Raw genomic sequence first — 19,780 nt, 5'->3', positions numbered from 1 at the left:
AATTAACACAACATTGTAAATCAACTACACTTCAATAAGATTTTTTAAAAGGGGAGTAAATACAGCCTGTTGGTTAGACTGACTACCTGCTGATACTTTTTTACCAAATAATGTATCAAATAATGCTGCAGTGTCTGTTCTACATCACAGAGCTGTGCAGGAGAAAGCAAGCATACACAAGTTCACAGGTGCTGCAGAGGTCAGCAAGTCCAAGGTCCAGAGTTTCACATCTGGCAAGTGTCATTATACTGAGAAGCCCATAAACTGGAGAAGCAAAAGAACCTCTTAGCGTGGCTTGACTTTGATCCCACGGTTTGCTGTTCTGTGGGTCGGTCACATCCCCGGAAGCCAAACGTGTACAGACAAGAGAAGCCTGCAGGCGCTGCCAGCTCTGGGCTCCAGTGTCAGATCCCAGACACTGGGATCATAAAGGACTCCTCTGTGCCCCAAGGGAGGGCATCCAGGCTCCTGATTGGCAATAAAGTCCTCTTTTTCCATCTAGATGGGGACTTGGTGCGAAGCTTTCTATCCCTTTCCTTGTGGTGGGCTAAACATGGAACAAACACAGTGTCTTGTAAGTTTCTGAAGCTAAAGGGAAAATCCATCTTACGAATGTCCTGTGTTCCACAGGAGTGGCTGGAGAAACAGCCCCGCAGTTCCAAACACGCAGATGATCATAAACACCCACAGGAACAGCCTGTCCACCACCATGGCCACATATTTCCAGTCGTCCTGCACCTGAAAGACAAAAGTCAAGCAGCTATAAAAAAAAATCAAAACCATGGGAGATAAGCTTTGTCTCATAAGTAAGCTGCTTCCTTTTCACAGATTTCCTGGCGATTTTAAAGCAAATATCCCTGTGATTCTGGTTAACCCATGTCTCCTCTGTAGCACACAGAGAACTTCCGTTTGTCTGCAGAGGGTGGGTGCATGTGCTCCATCAGTCCTGGGACAGTGGGCTGCAGAGTGAGCAGGCTTATGTGGGCGCACAGGACCTCCCCTGACTGCAGGCAGCGCCCCAGAAAGAGCTGCTCGGAGAGCTCCACTTTTGCGTTGACTGAAAAAAAAATGCACAACCTAACAGTTGAGAATTATGTTTTATTCAGTGGATTTTCTGAGGAATTCAAGCCCGGGAGTCAGCCTCTCAGATCGCTCTGAGGGACTGCGCTGAAGAGCTAAGGGAAAAATCAGGGCATAGAGGGGGTTTTGCAACAAAGACCAGGTAGCTGGAACATCGAAAGATTACTGTTGCAGAGCATTTTGTTGCATTTGACGGCAACAGTAATCCTTTGATGTTCCGACCACCTGGTTTTTGTTGCAAAACCTCCTACATATCGTGGTTCCTTCCTATCCAATCTCCTGAGATAAACCATAATGGAAAAGAATAAAAAAAAAAATGTATATATGTGTATAACTGAGTCACTTTGCTAGGCAGCAGAAATTAGTACAACATTGTAAATCAACTATACTTCAATTTAAAAAATGTTAAAAAAAATTACTGTTAATTAAAGAAAACCAGACATCTCAAGTTAAGGAATTTAGCACTTTTCTATGTATGGGAAGATGCAAGAGTCTGGGTTCATGGAAATCATTCCTTTGATGTGCAGCTTAGCTATGTAGGGCCAGCATCCTTCTTTTCTCCACCCTGAATCCGCTCAGGGTGCACAGTTGGGGGTGACTGCAGTGGTTGATGGCTTGATGGGAGCAACATCCTTCGTTTACTGATAGGGCAGGTGACACTTCTCATCCACCCTTGTCATGGGCACCACGGGACATTCTGACTCCTTGGCAAGTCTGGGAAATGGGTTTGAGGCGGGGGGTGTAGGACGTGCGATGTGATGGGCCCCCCATCAGGCATAGGTGGCTCTCTAGAACTCGGGATCACGCTGGTCAGGGAGAGTTCATTACATCTCTCACGTCCTTCCGGTTCCCGACCTCCAAGAGCCCTACCTGGTGGTGATCAAGTCAGCGGCAACTGTCCCCTAGTTTGATGAAGGTGTCACCACAGAGGGGAGTCCTAGGCTCACCTGCCCCTGATGCACCCCTCCCCGACCTGTGTGACATGCAGCCCGTGTCCGCCTCAGCACCAATGGGTGGACTTCAGGTCTACCATGTCCCTTCATTAGGAGATAAGGATGATGGCTACTGCCATCAGGTCAGACCCAGACCCCTGGCGGCAGGAGTTTTCAGAGGTCCCCAGCTAGTCATCCTGATGGTATGGAAAATTGGCATAAAGTTCTTGAGCTCTCTCTCTCTGGAGGATGGGGAGGTCCGAGCTGCTATAGTTAGGCTCTGGGCCGCAGAAGCAGACTGTGTTGATGCTAAAAATATCCCTGAGTTTCATTCAATCAGCACCTGGATCCACGTCAAGTGGAGTAAGTGGGATTGGAGCTGCCGGAGGCTCACGCCACCTTCCTCCCAGGCTCCCAGACTGTGAGCGGCCCTGCAGGCTTTCCTCCTGCCCCTCAGCCGGCTTTTCCCTCTCCCACCCTTCCTTATGCAGGGGTTCTCAGTTTAATAAACCAAGGTTGCCCTGAGTGTTTATTTTAACCAGATTTTACTTGAGTTGACATTTCTGAAGGCAGAGATTTGCTCTGAGGCTACACCTTACCCCCCCCCCCTCCCCAGGGTAGTTCACCCATAACTGCATCATCACAGGGCTGGCTCTTAGGGTACCACTCACTGACCCTCTTGCAAACAGAACTCGCATTGAAGATCTGACATGTCTATGCAGGGTCCCCAGGCCTGCTGCGGGTGAACAGGCTAGAAGAGCCATACATTTACCTCTGTTGTTTCATTTTGGTTCTTCATGTTTTCTGCTATGAATTGAACACTATCAATTACATCTTCAACTTCAGGTGAGGGCTCCAAATTTTCAGTCATCCATTGTAAAGGCTGATGACTTAATCTTCTCTTGCTGGTGGCGATCTCACCAGACTTACAACAGTGGCAGCATTCTTTAAGAAGTTTGGGCTCTCTGTGATGATCGAACTTGACTTTGGCAGGCCTACCAGAGAAGCCTTTGGGGTTTTTGTCGTATCTTGTCCCCTTCCTCTTGTCCAGAGGCCTCCTCATCATCAGGATCTGGGGTAACAGCCGGAGGAAGACTGCCTTCACCCACGAGGGCAGGTGTGTGTGGTCGGGGTGCGATAGTGGGTGTTCAAGACAAACACCGTCACCACGATGGACAAGGTGACGAAGATCATGGTGAACAGCAGGTACTTGCCCACCAAGGGGATCACGAGAGACGTGGATGGGATGGTTTCTGTGATCACCAGCAAAAACACTGTCAGGGAAAGCAGAACTGAAATGCAGAGCGTCACTTTTTCACCACAGTCAGAAGGAAGGTAGAAAACCAACACAGTTAGGAATGAAATAAAGAGACAGGGGATGATCAGATTAATGGTGTAAAACATCGGCAATCTTCTAATGTAAAAAGAATAGGTTATGTCTGTGTATATCTCTTCACAACAGTTGTATTTCATATCATGCTTGTAGCCAGAAACATCGACAATTTCCCATTCACTGTTTTCCCAAAAATCATTCATGTCCACTTTAGAGCCAATGATTAGAAGATCAATTTCAGCTTTGTCATAGGTCCAGGAACCAAATTTCAGGGAACAATTTTGATGATCGAAAGGGAAAAAAGTGATATCCATAGGACAGGAACTCTTAAAAATAGCTGGTGGAGTCCAGGTTATCATGCCATCGTATTTAAGAAGAGCTTTTGTCTTGCCTTTGACTTGGAAGTCGCCGACAGCACTGCAATGTAAATCAGACACCATTAGTGACACCCCCTGTGCTTTGGGTCAGCCTGTACCAAAGGCAACTTTGGAAAGAGACTGGCAGTCAGATGCCCATACTTGTTGTAGAGAACAATGTCAGGCTTCCAGATCTTCTCCGCAGGAACACGAAGAGTCTCAATGCCATCATATTCCACTGGGTCCCAGCACAATTTATAATCATTCCAGATCTAAAGGGAATAGAAGTCAGTTTTTAAAAATTCTTGACTTTCTTCCAATGTTAATTCTATATTGGTTCAACCACTTTTTGAAAAATTTCTTATTTAAAGAGTTGGTTTCCTACCAAAAGTTGGAAGATTAAATCCATGGGGAACAAGGTAGCTGAGCTGATTTTGGGCAAACATAGATATTAGATAAGTATCTGTTGATTATTAATTAGCTAGCCAAGTTTATAGGCTCAGCTTCCATATTCCATGGACTGTGCTTGATCTCTAGTAGCAATCCATTGCTAATATTAAAAAGAGAATTCAAGTGTATGACGATGGGTTTGTTACAAAATCTGCATAGAAGGTTGAGACAGGAAGGAAGAACAAGATGGTCTGACTGATAAAACCAGACGGTGGGGATCTAACCCAGAGCAGGACCAAAAAGTGGGCAAGCATCTGGCTCTGGAGCTCGAGACTCAGACAAAAATAGGAGGCTTGAGAGCAGAAACCACCGAAGGACAGTCAGAGAGAACTCTGTCACTCAGTTCTGCACCATGAAGCTTGCACCCAGCCAGCCGTTACCAGATTGAACTTTGGGCTTTGGAGCTAGTTAGTATTTTATGCTGTATCATAAGGTGGAGATGCAAAGAGGGAATGCTAGTGGATTTTAACCATTGGACGTTGTTAAACTGACACACGAGTGTGACACAATTCCAAGAGAAGAACGTGTGACATAGACACGTACGTGACGTAGCCACAGATTGGTTTCCATGATCTGGTTTACTTCATCCTGGGAAGAAGAAACAATATTTTTTAGCCTCAAATGTACTTGCTAATAGAAGTGAATCTTAGAGCAAAAATTACAACTAAAAATAGCCAGTCTGAGTTATTCATGCTAACGGAGGGAAAAAAAGAAGACTGAAAAGGCAACTTATAAAAAGCCAAAAATACAATATTTCCACACTGGTCCCAACCCTGTTGACTTTGAAATGTGGCTTTATGACTGTCTTTCACATCTGATTGAGGTCCCACTTCTGTGAAGCCTTTCTGACCACTGCAGCCTATAAAGATTTCTGATCCCATAAAAGGAAAGAAGGGAGAGAAGAGAGAGTGGGAGGGAGGGAGGGGAAGTCCTGCAAGTGGTGATGGGTATCATTGTTTTTGCCATCTTCTTCCTCAGCTGTGCCCCAGCACCCTCTAGGTTCTGAGTCCTGAGCCCCACTGCCCCTCAAGGTGTCAGCCTCAGCTCACCATGGAGTTTGCCAACTGGAACCTGCCACTCCCCAGAGCACTGCTCCCACCCAAACCACTGCCGATTGCTTCAGTCATTCATTAACAAGTATTTATTGAGTACCTACTGTGCACTCTATAAATGCTGGGGCTACAGAAGTAATCAGGATGGAAAATATCCCTACCTACATGTGCCTAAGCTATTAGCTGGGGAGACAGAAAGTCAATAATAGATACATGGTATAATGTAAGATAGTGATAAGTCCCATGAAAGAAAATAAAGGGATTGAGTGGTGTGTGTGTGTGTGTGTGTGTCTGCACACACACGTACACAAGTCTCTTTTAGACAGGATGATCCAGGAAGGCTTGTCTGAGGAGGTGGTTTAAGCAGGTACCTAAATGACCTGCAAAGAGTCATGGGTCTCTTGAATAAAAGCGTTCCAGGATGACATCCCAAATATCATGTGTTCCTAATCAGCTACTACCTCTCAGTGGAGCAGCTACTGAAGACACATCCAGAACCTTCAGCAGTCTCACAGCGCAACACTTGGAGGCTATTGATGGTCACCCAGTGGCCGGCAGTAGGTTCCCAAAACTTACCAACCTTGTTTCCCCAGACACATGAGCACCTTCGAGAGTAAACACCTCACACTGGCTGAGGAAGCAGTGGCCAGGGCTGGACACCAGCCCACTCTGGTTTGCTGCTCTGCAGTTCTCCATGCCCCCCAGAAAACGCTACCTGGAGACCTCACCAGCTTCCTCCTTCAAAGGGATTTGTGTCAAGTCATGATAAGCCCTAGGGTTTTAAAAAGTCAACAAAAGGAGTTACATTCATGGTTTTCTGTTCGTCAGGGCAAGCAAAGAAATGGACTATTACTTATCCATGACTTTACAATTACCCAAGTCTAAGGACAGTGTCTTCTGCTCATACCTTGTGCCCAGCAGATTCAAGCAGGGGCCATGTCAGTAAATCCATTGTCTGTCAGTCAGGAATGGACTAGCTCTAGCAGTCCAGCAATGTCTCGGAGGGAACAGTCATAAGCGTCTTCCAGCGACTGCTTCCTCTCTGTCCACTAATACACTGGTTAGAGAACTAGTGCACACTGTGAACTAGAACGTTGTATTCTGAGAATTAAGATCAGTTGGCAATATCATCCCGACAGTATTCCTGTCTCCCCATCTATACTTCCACAGCCTGGTGAAGCTCCATGTGGTGTGGACCTGCTTCATGGTGGACGGACACCCTCAGAGGTGTCAGCCAAGTTTATGGGTCAGGACCGGGTCTGGAAAGTCCCATTCTCCATCCAATGCCAGACCGCACCTATGGCCATGGGAACTGCTATCAGACAGCCCAGCTGAAGGAGGCCAGAGGCCCACAGTACAACCCCACATTCCTGGGACCATCACCCTGCGTCTCCTTCTTGGGAAAGTAAATTAGTTGACACGTGGTTCAATGAAAGGATTGGAGTTACAATTTCAAATGGACTAGATTCTGGAGCAGCAGCAACAGACTCAGAGACTGAGACCAGAAAGGCCAGGCGGGCTACATTTTGAGAGCCTTCAGGTCTGTCATGTCAGATATGCCAGGCCATCAAAAACGCTGGGCAGGGGCTTTGCCCTGGCCCCATGAGGGGGACAGTGGAAATACACTTACTCTGAAGATCATCCACTCATTAAACTTTGTGGCCAAGTTCATTCTATGCAGCAGCAACACCCTTCCATGTAGAGCTCTCTGGTGCTCTAAGGCCAAGCCTGAGGCTCAAACAGCAGCAGATGGCCTATAGTCTTCTAGAAGGGCGTTGGTAATTGTGCATCTGGGCTGTACTGCATCACAGTCACTCCCAGACCTCACCATGGCTCAGTGACAACAATGAATATGGCCCACAGGGACTTCTGGTGCCCCACATGAGGACAAGTAGACTCTAATACACCAATAAGAATTGCTATATTAATAGTGGACAAAGTAGATGCAGAGGAAAAAAATTACTAAAGACAAAGAGGGACATTACATAATGAAAGAAGGATCAGTCCACCAGGAAGACACAATGATCTTGACCATATATGCACCAAACAGCAGAGTCTCAAATTATATGGAACAAAAACTGATAGAGCTGAAAGAAGAAACAGACAAATCCCCAATTACAGTTAGAGACTTCAATATCCCTCTCTCAGAAACCAATAGAACTCAGTAAACTCAAAAGAAATCAGCAAAAATAGGGAAAATCTGAACAACATAATCAACCAACAGAATTTAATTGACATGTATAGATACTCCACTCAAAAACACCAGAATACACATTTTTTCAAGCATGCATATAATATTAACCAACACAGAGCGTATCCTTATCATAGACCATAAAACAAACCTCAACAAATTTAAAAGAATTGGAATCATAGTGTGTTTCTGACCATAATGGAATCAAACTATAAATCAGTAACCAAAAGACAACAGGAAAATCTCTAAACCCATGGAAACTGAACTTCTAAATAATCCATGGGTCAAAGAGAATGTCTCAAAGGAAATTCTTTAAAACACATAGAGCTTAATGGCAACAAAAACACAATATATCAAAATATGAGGGACATAGCTAAAAAAAGTGCTGAGAAGAAAATTTATAGTTAATGCTTACATTAGAAATGAGAAAAAGTCTCAAGTCAATAACACAAGTTTCTACCTCAAGAAATTAGAACAGAAAGCACAAAATAAACCCAAAGCAAGTGCAAGAAGGAAAAATAAAGATAAAACAGAAATCAATAAAGTTGAAAAGGAAAACAATAAAGAATATCAATGAAACAAAAAGCTGATTCTTTGGGGGAAAAACAACAAAATTGATAAACCTTTAGCAAGACTGACAAAAATAAAAAGAGAGGAGACACAAATCACCAATATCAGGAATGAAACAGGAGCTATCACTACAGATCCTATAGCCATTAAAAAGTTAGATAATATCATGAGCAACTTTAATTTTATCATAAATTTGGCAACTTAAAAGAAATGAGCCCATTCCTCAAAAACCACAAACTAACTAACAAGGACCTACTGTATAGCACAGGGAAATATACTTAATATTTTGTAATAAACAATAAGGGAAAACAATCTGAAAAGTGATATAAATAGACAGTCTGAATACCCTATAGCCATTTAAGAATTGAGTTTATAATTAAAAAGCTCCTGGAAAAGAAATCTCCAGGCCCAGTAGGTTTCCCTGAAGAATTCTACCAAATATGTAAAGAAAAATCAATACCAACTTTCCACAATCTCTTCCAGAAAATAGAATAGGAGGGTACAACTCCAAATCCTTTTTGTGAAGCTAATATTATCCTGACACAAACCCAAACAAAGACATTATGAAAAAAGAAAATTACAGATCAATATCTCTCATGAACTTAGATGCAAAAATCATTAACAAAATATTAGCAAACTGAATCCAACAATGTATAAAAAGTTATACACCATGACTAAGTGGGATGCAAGGCTGGTTCAACATTCAAAAATTAATCAATGTAATTTACCATATCAGGAAACTAAAGAAGAAAAACCATGTGATCATATCAATTGATGGAGAAAAAACTTTTGACAAATCTCAACATCAATTCATGATTAAAAATTCTGTGAAACTAGGAATAAACGGAAATTTCCTCAACTTGATAAGAGCATCTACAAAACATATACACCTAACTTTATACCAAATGGTGAAAGACTGAATGCTTTTTCCTTAAGATTGGGAACAGGTCAAGGATGTCTGTTGTCACCACTCTTATTCAGCATAGTACTGGAAGTTCTAGCCACTGCAATGAAGCAAGAAAAAGGGGGAAAAGGCATAGACTGGAAAGGAAGAAATAAAACTATCTCTATTTGCAGATTATAAGGTTGCCTACAAAGAAAATCCCATGGAATCTATAAAAATGCTGAAACTGAGTTCAGCAAGATCTCAGGCTACAAGATCAAAACACAAAAGTCTTAAAATTCTATATACTAACAATGAGCATGGAGAAACCAAAATTAAAAGCATAATACTATTTTCAGTCACCCCCAGATAAAACAAAATACTTACGTATACACAGAACAATACAATGGGATCTGTATACTGAAAATCACAAGATCCTGAAGGAAGAAGAGCTAAATAAATGGAGAAACATCCCGCATTCACGGACTGGAAGACTCAACAGAGTAAAGACGTCACTTCTCCCCAGACTGACCTGCAGGTTTAATGCAGTTCCTACCAAAGTCAGGGCAAGGCTTTTTGTGGACATAGGCAGCTTATTCTAGGCATAGGCCTCAGAATAGCTAAGACAACCTTGACAAAGAAGAACAAAGTGGCAGGAATCACTGTAGCCAATATTAAGTCTTACTTTATAGCTACAGTCATCAAGATAGTGCAGTGTTGGTGGAGGGAGAGTCACACTGATCAATGAAACAGCATAGAGGACCTAGAAATAGGCCCACACAAATATGTTCAACTGATTTTTCACAAAGGTGCAAAACCAGTTCAGTTGGAAAAGGATTGCCTTTTCAACAAATAGTGCTGGAGCAACTGGACACCCACAGGTCTAAAAAACAAAAATCTAGGCCTCATATCTTACATAAAAATTAACTCAAAATGGATCATAGTATTAAACATAAGACATAAATAAAACTTTTAGAAAAACATAGGAGAAAACCTCTAGGATCTGGGATAAGGCAAAGAATTACTAAGCTTGATGCCAAAAGCACGACATATAAAAGGAAAAATTGATAAATTGGACTGCAACAAAATTAAAAACTTCATGTGAAAACCCATGTGAAGAGGAAGAAAAGATAAGCTACAAACTGGGATAAAATATTTGCAAACCACAAAACTGGCAAAGCACTTGTATCTAGAATATAGCCAGAACTCTCAACACTAAATAGTAAAAACAAACAATCCAATTAGAAAATAGGCTTAAGGACGTGAGCAAACATTTCACCTTAGAGGATATGCAGATTGCAAATAAGCACATGAAAAGAGGTTTTATATCAATAATCATTAGGGAAATGCAAATTAAAACCACAATGAGATATCATTTCATACCTAATATAACTCAAATAAAAAACAGTGACAATACCAAATACTGGCAAAGCTGTAGATAAACTGGATCACTCACATATTGCTGGTAGGAATGTAAAAGGGTACAGCCATTCTGGAAAGCATTTTGGCAGTTTCTTTTAAAACTAATACGCAACTATCACATGACCCAGGAATTGCACCCCTGGGCATTTATCCCAGAGAAATAACGATTAATGTTCACCCAAAAACCTGTACACAAATGTTCATAGCAGCTTTATTTGTAAAAGACCAAAACTGGAATCAGCCAAAATGTTCTTCAACCAGTGAAAGGTCAAAGTGTGCTCCATCAATACCATGGCATACTACTCACAATAAGAAGAAATGACTCACCAAACTTATTGCGGCAACCACTGCATGATGTATGTAAGTCAAATCACTATTCTGCACACCTTACTTATACGTGTTGTATGTCAAATATATCTCAATAAAACTGGAAGAAAAAAAAGAAGAAATGAACTACTGATACAAGCAACAACTTGGATGAATCTCTAAAGAATTATGCTGAATGGAAAAGCCAGTCCACAAGGTTACATACTGTGTGATTCCATTTATGTATAGTTTTCTTGAAAGGACAAAATTTTAGAAATGAAAGACACAGTAGTTGTTGCCATTGGTCAAAGAAAGTATACAAGGGCTCTATTATTTCTTACTGCAAGTGAATCTATGATTATTTCAATAAATAACATTTCAATTTAAAAACTACATTTCTCAAGACTCTCTTGCAGCTAGGGGTGGTCAATGAGCTAGGAAGCAGAAGCTGTCAGTAGGACTTCTAATAAAACTCCTTAAGGAAGTCACAGATGTCTGGTATGTGCCCCTTTCTCTCTTCCTCCTGCTTCTTGCCAAGAATGTGAATATGATGAGTGAAAATCAGCAGTTATCCTGGACCACAAGGCAACACTGAGGGAAGAAATCACATGCTAAGGATGGTGACATAGAAAGATAGAAGGAACCTTGGTCCCTGTCACAGTTTATGCTTTTAGCATCATAGCTCATGTGATTAACATCCTCAGGAGTTGTGCAGTGCACAACCTGGGCAACCAAACACCGTGATGCAACCCCTACCACAAAGCCACCTGGTATTAACCTGGGCTGTTAACCTTTAGATTTCTATTACATAAGAAAGAAATAAACTTGTTTTATATAAGCTGAGAGAGCATGTGTGTGTTTTTCAATCTCTGATAGCAGCCAAATGCAAATACCAAAATCTGTATTCAGCAATCCTCCACCCACCATCTTCAGAACAATGTCCTGAAAGGGTGTATAGATCATGGATTTGAAGTGATGCTGCATCACAAACTTTAGGGGAAACTCAGTCCAGTTCTCCATTCATAACAGCCCAATTCATACCAAGTGTGGCTTCCAGCCTGGTAGGAGACCAGTAACCAGTGCCAAGCTATTTGAGGGGAGAGGGGAGGCAGGATTAGAATAGGTACTAAATAAATGTTTATTAAAGGAAGGAGTGGGCCCATCTAAGTGAGATAAAACATCTGGCTTACTTTTTTTTTAAAATCAGTATTTATCAGCATATACACACTTCCAGCTTGGGCCAGAAGCTAGACGACCAGGTCAGGGTCAGCCCAGTCTGCTGGGAAGCACGGACCAGAGAAACACGGTGAGCCCGGACTTCATATCCATAACTGAGGTCTTCCTCCAGGTGCACCTGGAGCCACCACTGTTTCTCCAGGCAAAGCTGAGAGGAAGGAGGCCCCACCGGCCCCCGTCCAGGGCCTGGGCTGCTCCCTCGGTCTGTGCACCATTGTCTCAGGGATGCTCCTGACGTCCCTTACCCCTTACGTCCTGAGCCTGCCTATTCCTGGAATTTGGTCCGAGTCCAGTGCCTCAGGCCAGCCTGCGCCCTGCCATGCCTTGGAGCCCAGAACCCTGACCTCTGTTAGGGTATCAGGTCCCACACCTCCTCTCCCAGCATCTAGGGTGTGAAGATTATTTAAAAGAAAGAACTCTAGTCCTCCTTGCCCCTTAAACAGGGTAGCAATAAATTAAACTAAAACCTCCAAATTCCCATCAGTTTTTCAGGGCTGGATGGAACCCTGTGTGAAACAAGGTGAATTTTGTCTTTCTTCTATAACAAAGGAGACTTAAAGCAATTCTTCTTATACAGAGTCAGAAGAGCATGAGCTTTGGGGTTGAACAGTGCTGATTGAACCCCAGTGCCACCATCTGTAATTGTCTGACGTTGGGAAAGTTTCTTACCTGAGATTTCCTTTCCCCAGCTGTAAAATGCAGATGACAGCCACTAAGTGTGGACACTGGTGCATAGTAGGTGCACAATGAAGTTAGTTCCCTTTGTATTCCCCCTTCGCCTCTTTGTTTCATAAACTGGTTCTGAGAGCATTTCCAGAAAAACATCGCCTTAAGGGGAATGATGACAGCAACCCTGGGGACAGTGGATCCCTCCCAACGGGCTGGCTTTGAAGGGCAGCAATCTGTAGATTTTTGTCTGTTTGTGTTCAAAAATCCCTTTATTTACCCAGTGCAGTGAGTGGGAATTGCTTGGACCCCTCAGAGTTGGGGCCTCTGAGGCCTCGTGGTACCCCCCCCTGCACTTACCACGTTGGCCAGCTGCGTGATGGCCACTTCAAAATGCACAGTGACCGGGTCGGAAACGTTTTCCACGGGCCTGATGAACTGGTTATAACGAGCAAACAGTTTGTGAAAGAGCCTCTCCTCGGACGCACAGCCTGAACATCCTGTGGCACCATACAGAGAGAGGGGTTAGAGAAGCAGAAAGGATGCCAGCTGGTGGGGAGGTTCCAGGGGCTTCCATCCCGGGAAGGCGGGTGTGGGACACCAGCTTCCCCCAGCACCACTGCACCTGCCCCTCCTGGCCAGGCTGCTCACCTTCACCACGGAGATGAAAAGAGTAATACCGGCATCTCAGGACTAGTGCGCTAGCAAACAAAATGATGTTGGTAAGAGCACTTCTAAAGTCTATGGCAGCACAGTGTAAAGGATAGATAGACACAGGCTTGACATGTTCAGTTATGTCACTGAACAGAACTCACCGTCTTACTGATCCGGTGATTAAAGAAAAGTCCTGCCCTTTCTTGTCAAAATACTGATCTGACTGGTCTCTTGTTTCTACAACCAGCAGGGTGTGTAGCTGGGGAACCTTCTTCAATCAAACTTAAATAACTAGTAATTTCATTAAGGTCTTAAGCCCTCCTCCTTTTTAAAATCAACTTTGAATTTCAATTCTTGGAGATGTGTGAGAGTGCAAAGTTTCTAAGGAAAATTTACTTAAAATATTTTTTTTTTTTTTTTTTTAAATGGCAATTTTTTTTTTTTTCTACTTTATTTATTTATTTATTTATTTTTCGCTGTGTTGGGTCTTCGGTTCGTGCGAGGGCTTTCTCTAGTTACGGCAAGTGGGGGCCACTCTTCATCGCGGTGCGGGGACCGCTCTTCATCGCGGTGCGCGGGCCTTTCACTATCGCGGCCCCTCCCGTTGCGGGGCACAGGCTCCAGACGCGCAGGCTCAGTAGTTGTGGCTCACGGGCCCAGCTGCTCCGTGGCATGTGGGATCTTCCCAGACCAGGGCTCGAACCCGTGTCCCCTGCATTAGCAGGCAGATTCTCAACCACTGCGCCACCAGGGAAGCCCCACTTAAAATATTTTTTATAGAATCCCCCAAGTTCTTAAACAATAGCACTTTTAGTCATTAAATTTTAGACAATAATGTAATGCATATCTCTTTGTATTTTCCCAAGAATGCATTAAATATAGGTTACTTGCCTTCATTTGACATAATTCATCTCATTAAGGCCCCCTCTATATTTTTCCTTATAGTATTCAAATTTGATACCTGAAATACTATTCTATAAATTTCCCAAAGGGATTTATACCCTGAAAGAAAAAAAATTTAAGGGGCTGAACAACTCATTAGGCAAAAATAAAGGAAAGGATAGCTGTTATATTACTAAATAAAAAGTGTTGTTTGACAGATGCATTTGGAAACACTGAGATTTCAGCAGAAAAGAACAATTTTAGATGTAAAACATCATTGTCTGCCATCATAATTAATAAAGATAGAAATATTTCTACATAAAACAGATAATTAAAAAATCCTCCTGTTACCCATTTTCCTCCTTTGAGGTTTTTCTTTTCCTTTGAGACATTTCAGATAAACCCTCCTTGAGTCTTGACAAGCAAGTCCCTGCAAAGATGACAGCACGTGGAAATGTGGCTTTGTGGACATGGACAGAGCAGCAGCTGTCCGTTTCTAAGCCTCAACTTTGAAAATGAATGATCTTACTCTTAGGACACATTTCCCAAAATGAAGATGATTACCTACAAAATAGGAGGGTTCATAGACTGAGGAATAGTATCAGTTAATAAACCACAGTTTTGAAAAAATATTAAATACAGGTAAAGAAGTTGAATACATCCATAGCGGAGATGGATAGAAAACTGTACCATTGTTATTTTTGCCTATTTTTCATCGGGAAAATAAAATAAAACATGGTTTACAATGTTTCCTTGTCCTCCCCACGCCATCCCCCCGAAATCTCGTTTTACATGTTAAGCCGACCAACTAAAAATGAATAGATTAATTAGCAGCTATAAGAGGAGTAATTCCTGTGCTGACACTCTACATATTTATCCATAGCATATCTCATCTCTGCTCAGCCAAGCACAACTAGAAAAGGAGGAAAATAAAACTAGGAAATACATGTAGCTAAAAAGGGAATATGAGAACAAGCAGAAATAAAACCTACCTCTGAAGCAAAGTGTGAATACATACCACCAGAGACACAGCCCAAAGCGAAGGAATCCCTGACCCTCGTGGGGCAGCATGTTTAAAACACACTCTGATTTCTTTTTCTAGTCAAAGGATTGTGGAAAACAAAGAGCTATCAGGCAGCCACTCACACCAGACCTTTAAATCACCAGAGTCCACTGCAGTCCAAGTGTCTTCTGTGAAATGAAAACCTTCACAAACATAACATGATCGTTCCCAATATCAGAGACTGAGGCCAACCAAAAGGGCAAATAAAAAGGACTCAATCTGATGTCAGATGAGTCAGCCCATTTCCTGACACCCTACATCTCTTCTCATGCAGGAACGGGAGGAGAAGCAGGACGGGGGTGCTGGGCAGACAGCACCGAGAGGGGACAGAAAACTGTGATGTGCTTAGTGCATCTTTGTGGTGCATCTTTTCCCAGCCCCGGTCCTGAGGGGAGCAAACACACATCTCCTGAGCTCCAGCTGTAGGTAAAGTGCCTGCCAGGTCCTGATCAGTGTTTTCTGATTCACTGAGATCTCTAGCGCATCAGGGCTTAACCTTGTTACCAGAAAACATTCTAGAACAGGAGTCCTGGTAAAGTGTGCCTCACAGAGAACAGGATTAATTTGGTTTTGTCTGACTTCTAGTGCCTCGTCCTTCTGAGTTTAGGAATCACCCTCCAGGACTAGAGATTAGCTGTCTGAGAATGAGAAGAACGAATACTGAACACAGGGTGCTGTCTAGACGGTTCTATGTTTATTTATACATCCTTGTCACCAACTGGTTTTCTTATCATTTGCTTCTTTCCTCTATAAGTTTAGTGTCAGTAACAGTCTGATGAGTTAGGCCTTCTGGTCAGATTTTGGTGTTGGCTAAAGGGGAGTTAGCAACAAAATGAAAAGGCAACCTACAGAATGGGGGGAAATATTTGCAAACCATGTATCTGGAAAGGGGTTTATATCCAAAATATGTAAGAAACTTATAAAACTCAATAGCAAATAAATAAATACATCCCAATTGAAAAATAGGACCTGCACAAACATTTTTCCAAAGACACAGATGGCCAATGGGTATATGCAAAGGAGCTCAACACCACTAATCATCAGGGAAATGCAAATCAAACCACAATGAGCTATCGCCTGACACCTGTTAAGATGGTATTATAAGAAGACAAGAGGTAATAAGTGTTGGTGAGGACGTGAAGAAAAGGGAACCCTTGTGCACTGTTTGGAATGTAAACTGGTGCAGCCACTATGGAGAACAGTATAAAGGTTCCTCAAAAAATTAAAAAATAGAACGACCATATGATCTAACAATCCCACTTCTGGGAATATATCCAAAGGAAATGAAATCAATTTCTCAGAGAGATATCTGAATTCCTACGTTCACTGCAGCATAATTCACAAGATATGGAAACAACCTGGTGTCCATCGATGGATGAATGAATAAAGAAGTTGTGATATACATATACATATATGTAATGGAATATTATTCAGCTGTGAGAAAGAAGGAAATCCTGCCGTCTGCGACAACATTATGCTGAGTGAAATAAGCCAGAGAAAGACAAATACTGTATGATCTCACTTTTGTGTGGAATCTAAAAAAGTCAAACTCATAGAAGCAGAGTGCAGAACGGTAGTTGCTAGGAGCTGGGGTGCAGGTAACAGGAAGATGTCGGTTGAAGGGTACAAACTTGCAGTCACCAGATGAACAAGTTCTGGAGATCTAATGTACAGTACGGTGGTGACTACAGTTATCGTATTCTTGACATTTGCTACGAAAAGAGACCTCAAGTGTTCTTACCGCCTCTGCACCACACACACACACACACTCACACACACGGTGACTGAGTGATGATGTGTTGGGCTGATTGTGGTGATCATTTCGCAATGTAACATATGCTAAATCATCACATTGTACACCTTAAATATACACACTTTTTATTCATCAACTATACTTCAATAAAGCTGGGGGAAAGGAGTCAGAGCCGAAGATGGTCTCTCAGGGACCTCCTATCAAAGCATTCCATGACATCATCACAGAAACTGTACACTTGGCAATCGTGCAGACTTCAGACTAACGGTTTCCCTCAAAATTCTATTGGCCTCATATCTCTTGCGGGAAAGAAAAAGGAACGATCATTTATTTAGCACCAAACTTAGACCAGGCACTGGGCTGGGTGCCTCAGATATGTCACTTTAAGATGTTACTCAAATTGTCCTCTTAGCAGATGGGCTTTTTGTCCTTTGCTGAAGTGTCCTGTGGAGTTTGCAGAGAAAAGGCGTCAGGACAACACTTTATCACGACGGATAAAAAGCCACCTCACCCCCGCAAATGGGGCAGTGCCTCCCTAGTTTTTAGGGTAAAACCCAAATCAGGTTGGCTGTTTTCAAAGCGCCAACACTTTCGACCGTTTCTATTGCCCAGACTTTGATCGGTTTGTTCTTCACACTTTCTAATGGATACAGCCTTTCAGGAAAACTGTTGTCTCAGGTCTTTTGTTTTATCCAACCATCCTTCTCTATGGCCATCACCTGTCAGCATAAAGAGCCCCTGTAGAGGAGGGGTTCTCTGGGACGGTCCCCCTTTCCTCCAGGAACCTGCAGGCATCTGTCCTTGTTGCCAAGGTGCAGAGTGGGGAAGGGGGGTCACAGAGGAACCTCACCAGAGGGGAAGAAGGCAGAGGAAAGAATGTGGACTCTGGAGTCAGACCCGGATTTGGATCCTGGCCCTGATCCTCACTTGGTGGATGCTGAGCAAGTTACTGAAGCTCCCTCAGCCCTTCCTCATCAGAAAAATGTGATTAAACTCGGTAACATAAACCGTTTAATCTCTCCCTACCCAATTTTTCATGGAATTTTCACTCCCTCTCTTACCAGTACAAATAGGTAACACAACTAAGTCACTTTCAGGCCTGAATATACTTTAAATATATATTTTAAAATATTTTAAAAATATATTTTAAATATATTCGGGAAGAATATATTTTAACAGCTTGTAAACAAAATACATTCTCCCATTCAAAGAAAACATTTAAACTATCCCCTCATCATCAGAAAAATGTTTGAGTTTTGTCATTGAATTATGGGTTTATAGCCTGCTTCAAACGGTTTTGGAAATTTGCAGAGAAAGAGGTTAAAACCAAATATACAGGGAATAAAAATAAGCACACTTCCAAAGAAAAGAATTTTTTTTAATTCAAGTAACAAAAGATTTAAAGACAATTTGTCTCTCCCTGCGGTTGCTGGATACCGTTTCACATTCACGTCTGTAATCAGTTTTTGTTTAGCCTTGTTGAACCAGTTTTGAGCGCTGATCACGGTTTATGGAGGTGGAAGGGCTGCCGAGAGGTGAGAGGTTAACTGACACAGGATGAGCTGGGCGGGCGTTTTTCCTTCCCCCGCATAACCTGCGCCCTCTCACCCCCTCATTCCTCTCAGCCAGTTCCAAAAGGAAAAAGGAAGAAGCCGTGGATCTTAACTTTCTTCAAGACCATAAACATCTGATTAAAAACTATGGATCCTATGCTCCCCCGCCCACCTATGTGCATCAAACACCATGTGCATCAAACACCATGTGCCATATAATACCCGTGGCCCCAGACCCGTGGAGGGCAGCTGGGCAGACAGTAACCGTAGCTGGCTTCGTCGTTTCCCAGGATCTGTCCCCAGTCACTCCACATTTTCCCTTTTTAAAATAACATATTCTAAAGAGCTAATGTGTCTGGAAATTGATAGCCTTCAGAGACTAATCTTTGGGTTCATTTTTGGTTTTTATTCATAGAAGCGAACTTCAATTTGGAGGTTTTCTGAGGGAAAAAAAAAAGTGATACTGTTTAATAGGAAATTTTTTATTAATATATTTTAAGCTTTTCCTCCCTAGATGCTAAATTAAAGCCATTGCTTCATTCTGCTCTAAAAATAAAGGAGACTATTTGATATGGTTGCATAAAATTTGTTATGTTTTTATTGGAAGTTTCAGGGGTTTGGGGCATAGAAACTGCACGAATGAACATTTTGTTGACCTTTTTCCACCTGTCTGTTCTCTTTAAACTCCAAACGAGAAGACTCTTTAGTTGTCCCTAAAGAAATATAAAGGAAATAACCCTTTAAACATGTATTATTTATGAATCATTGCAGCAAAACATTATCAATAATTTAATGATCCCATCTGCTTGGCTTTGTCTTTTTATATTAAAAAAACCACTGTCATTAAACTCTCACATATTTAATATCCCTAGTCAGTAGTATTTCAAATCCACCCCACTTGACATTTCCCACCCTAGAAAAATAAAATAGCAGAAGGGGAGTATTCAAATTCAATGATCATTTTAGACCACAAAGAAACATTTAATAAATAGCTCATAAGAGAGGCTCAAATGAACTGTACAACCTTTTGTCCACGTACATTTTAAGAAAAAGAGAAAGCCTTAGAACCTGGGCTGGGGTCCAGCTTGCTGAGATGTTCAGACGTTGAATGATAGTGACGACGCTCACTCAGCACTTCTCGTCCAGTCACCAGGCTAAGCCCTGTACCATCTCTCTTTTCATCCTCACAGCATCCCTAAGAGGTGAGACCCAGTTTTGGAAGTGAGGACGTTGGCCCTCAGGCTGGTTAAGTAGCTTGCTTACAGGCCCATCAGGCTACATGGCTGAGTTAGGATTCCAATCTAGGTCTGTCTGATTCTAAAGGTAATGCTTTCACCTTAAAGCTATACTCAAGTGCTTTTTAGATCCATGAATACTTTATAAGTTCAATATATTTTT

The 19,780-nt window shown here is 42.3% G+C and overlaps 1 protein-coding gene across 1 annotated transcript; it reads right to left on the bottom strand.

The window, feature by feature from the left end:
- Nucleotides 1-606: 606 nt before the first annotated feature.
- Nucleotides 607-15,084, bottom strand: LOC132356467 (neuronal acetylcholine receptor subunit alpha-6-like). The gene is given in 7 exon segments (XM_059909298.1): nt 607-738; nt 2,785-3,128; nt 3,131-3,762; nt 3,864-3,973; nt 4,695-4,739; nt 12,838-12,977; nt 15,006-15,084. Coding segments are annotated over 7 exon segments (1,482 nt in total).
- Between the last annotated feature and the right edge of the window lie 4,696 nt (nt 15,085-19,780).

The sequence above is a fragment of the Balaenoptera ricei genome, chromosome 21 (genome assembly GCF_028023285.1).
Source record: "Balaenoptera ricei isolate mBalRic1 chromosome 21, mBalRic1.hap2, whole genome shotgun sequence".
Lineage (NCBI taxonomy): Eukaryota > Metazoa > Chordata > Mammalia > Artiodactyla > Balaenopteridae > Balaenoptera > Balaenoptera ricei.
The sequence above is the reverse complement of the archived record's forward strand: the minus strand, read 5'-3'. Positions and strand labels throughout refer to the sequence as shown.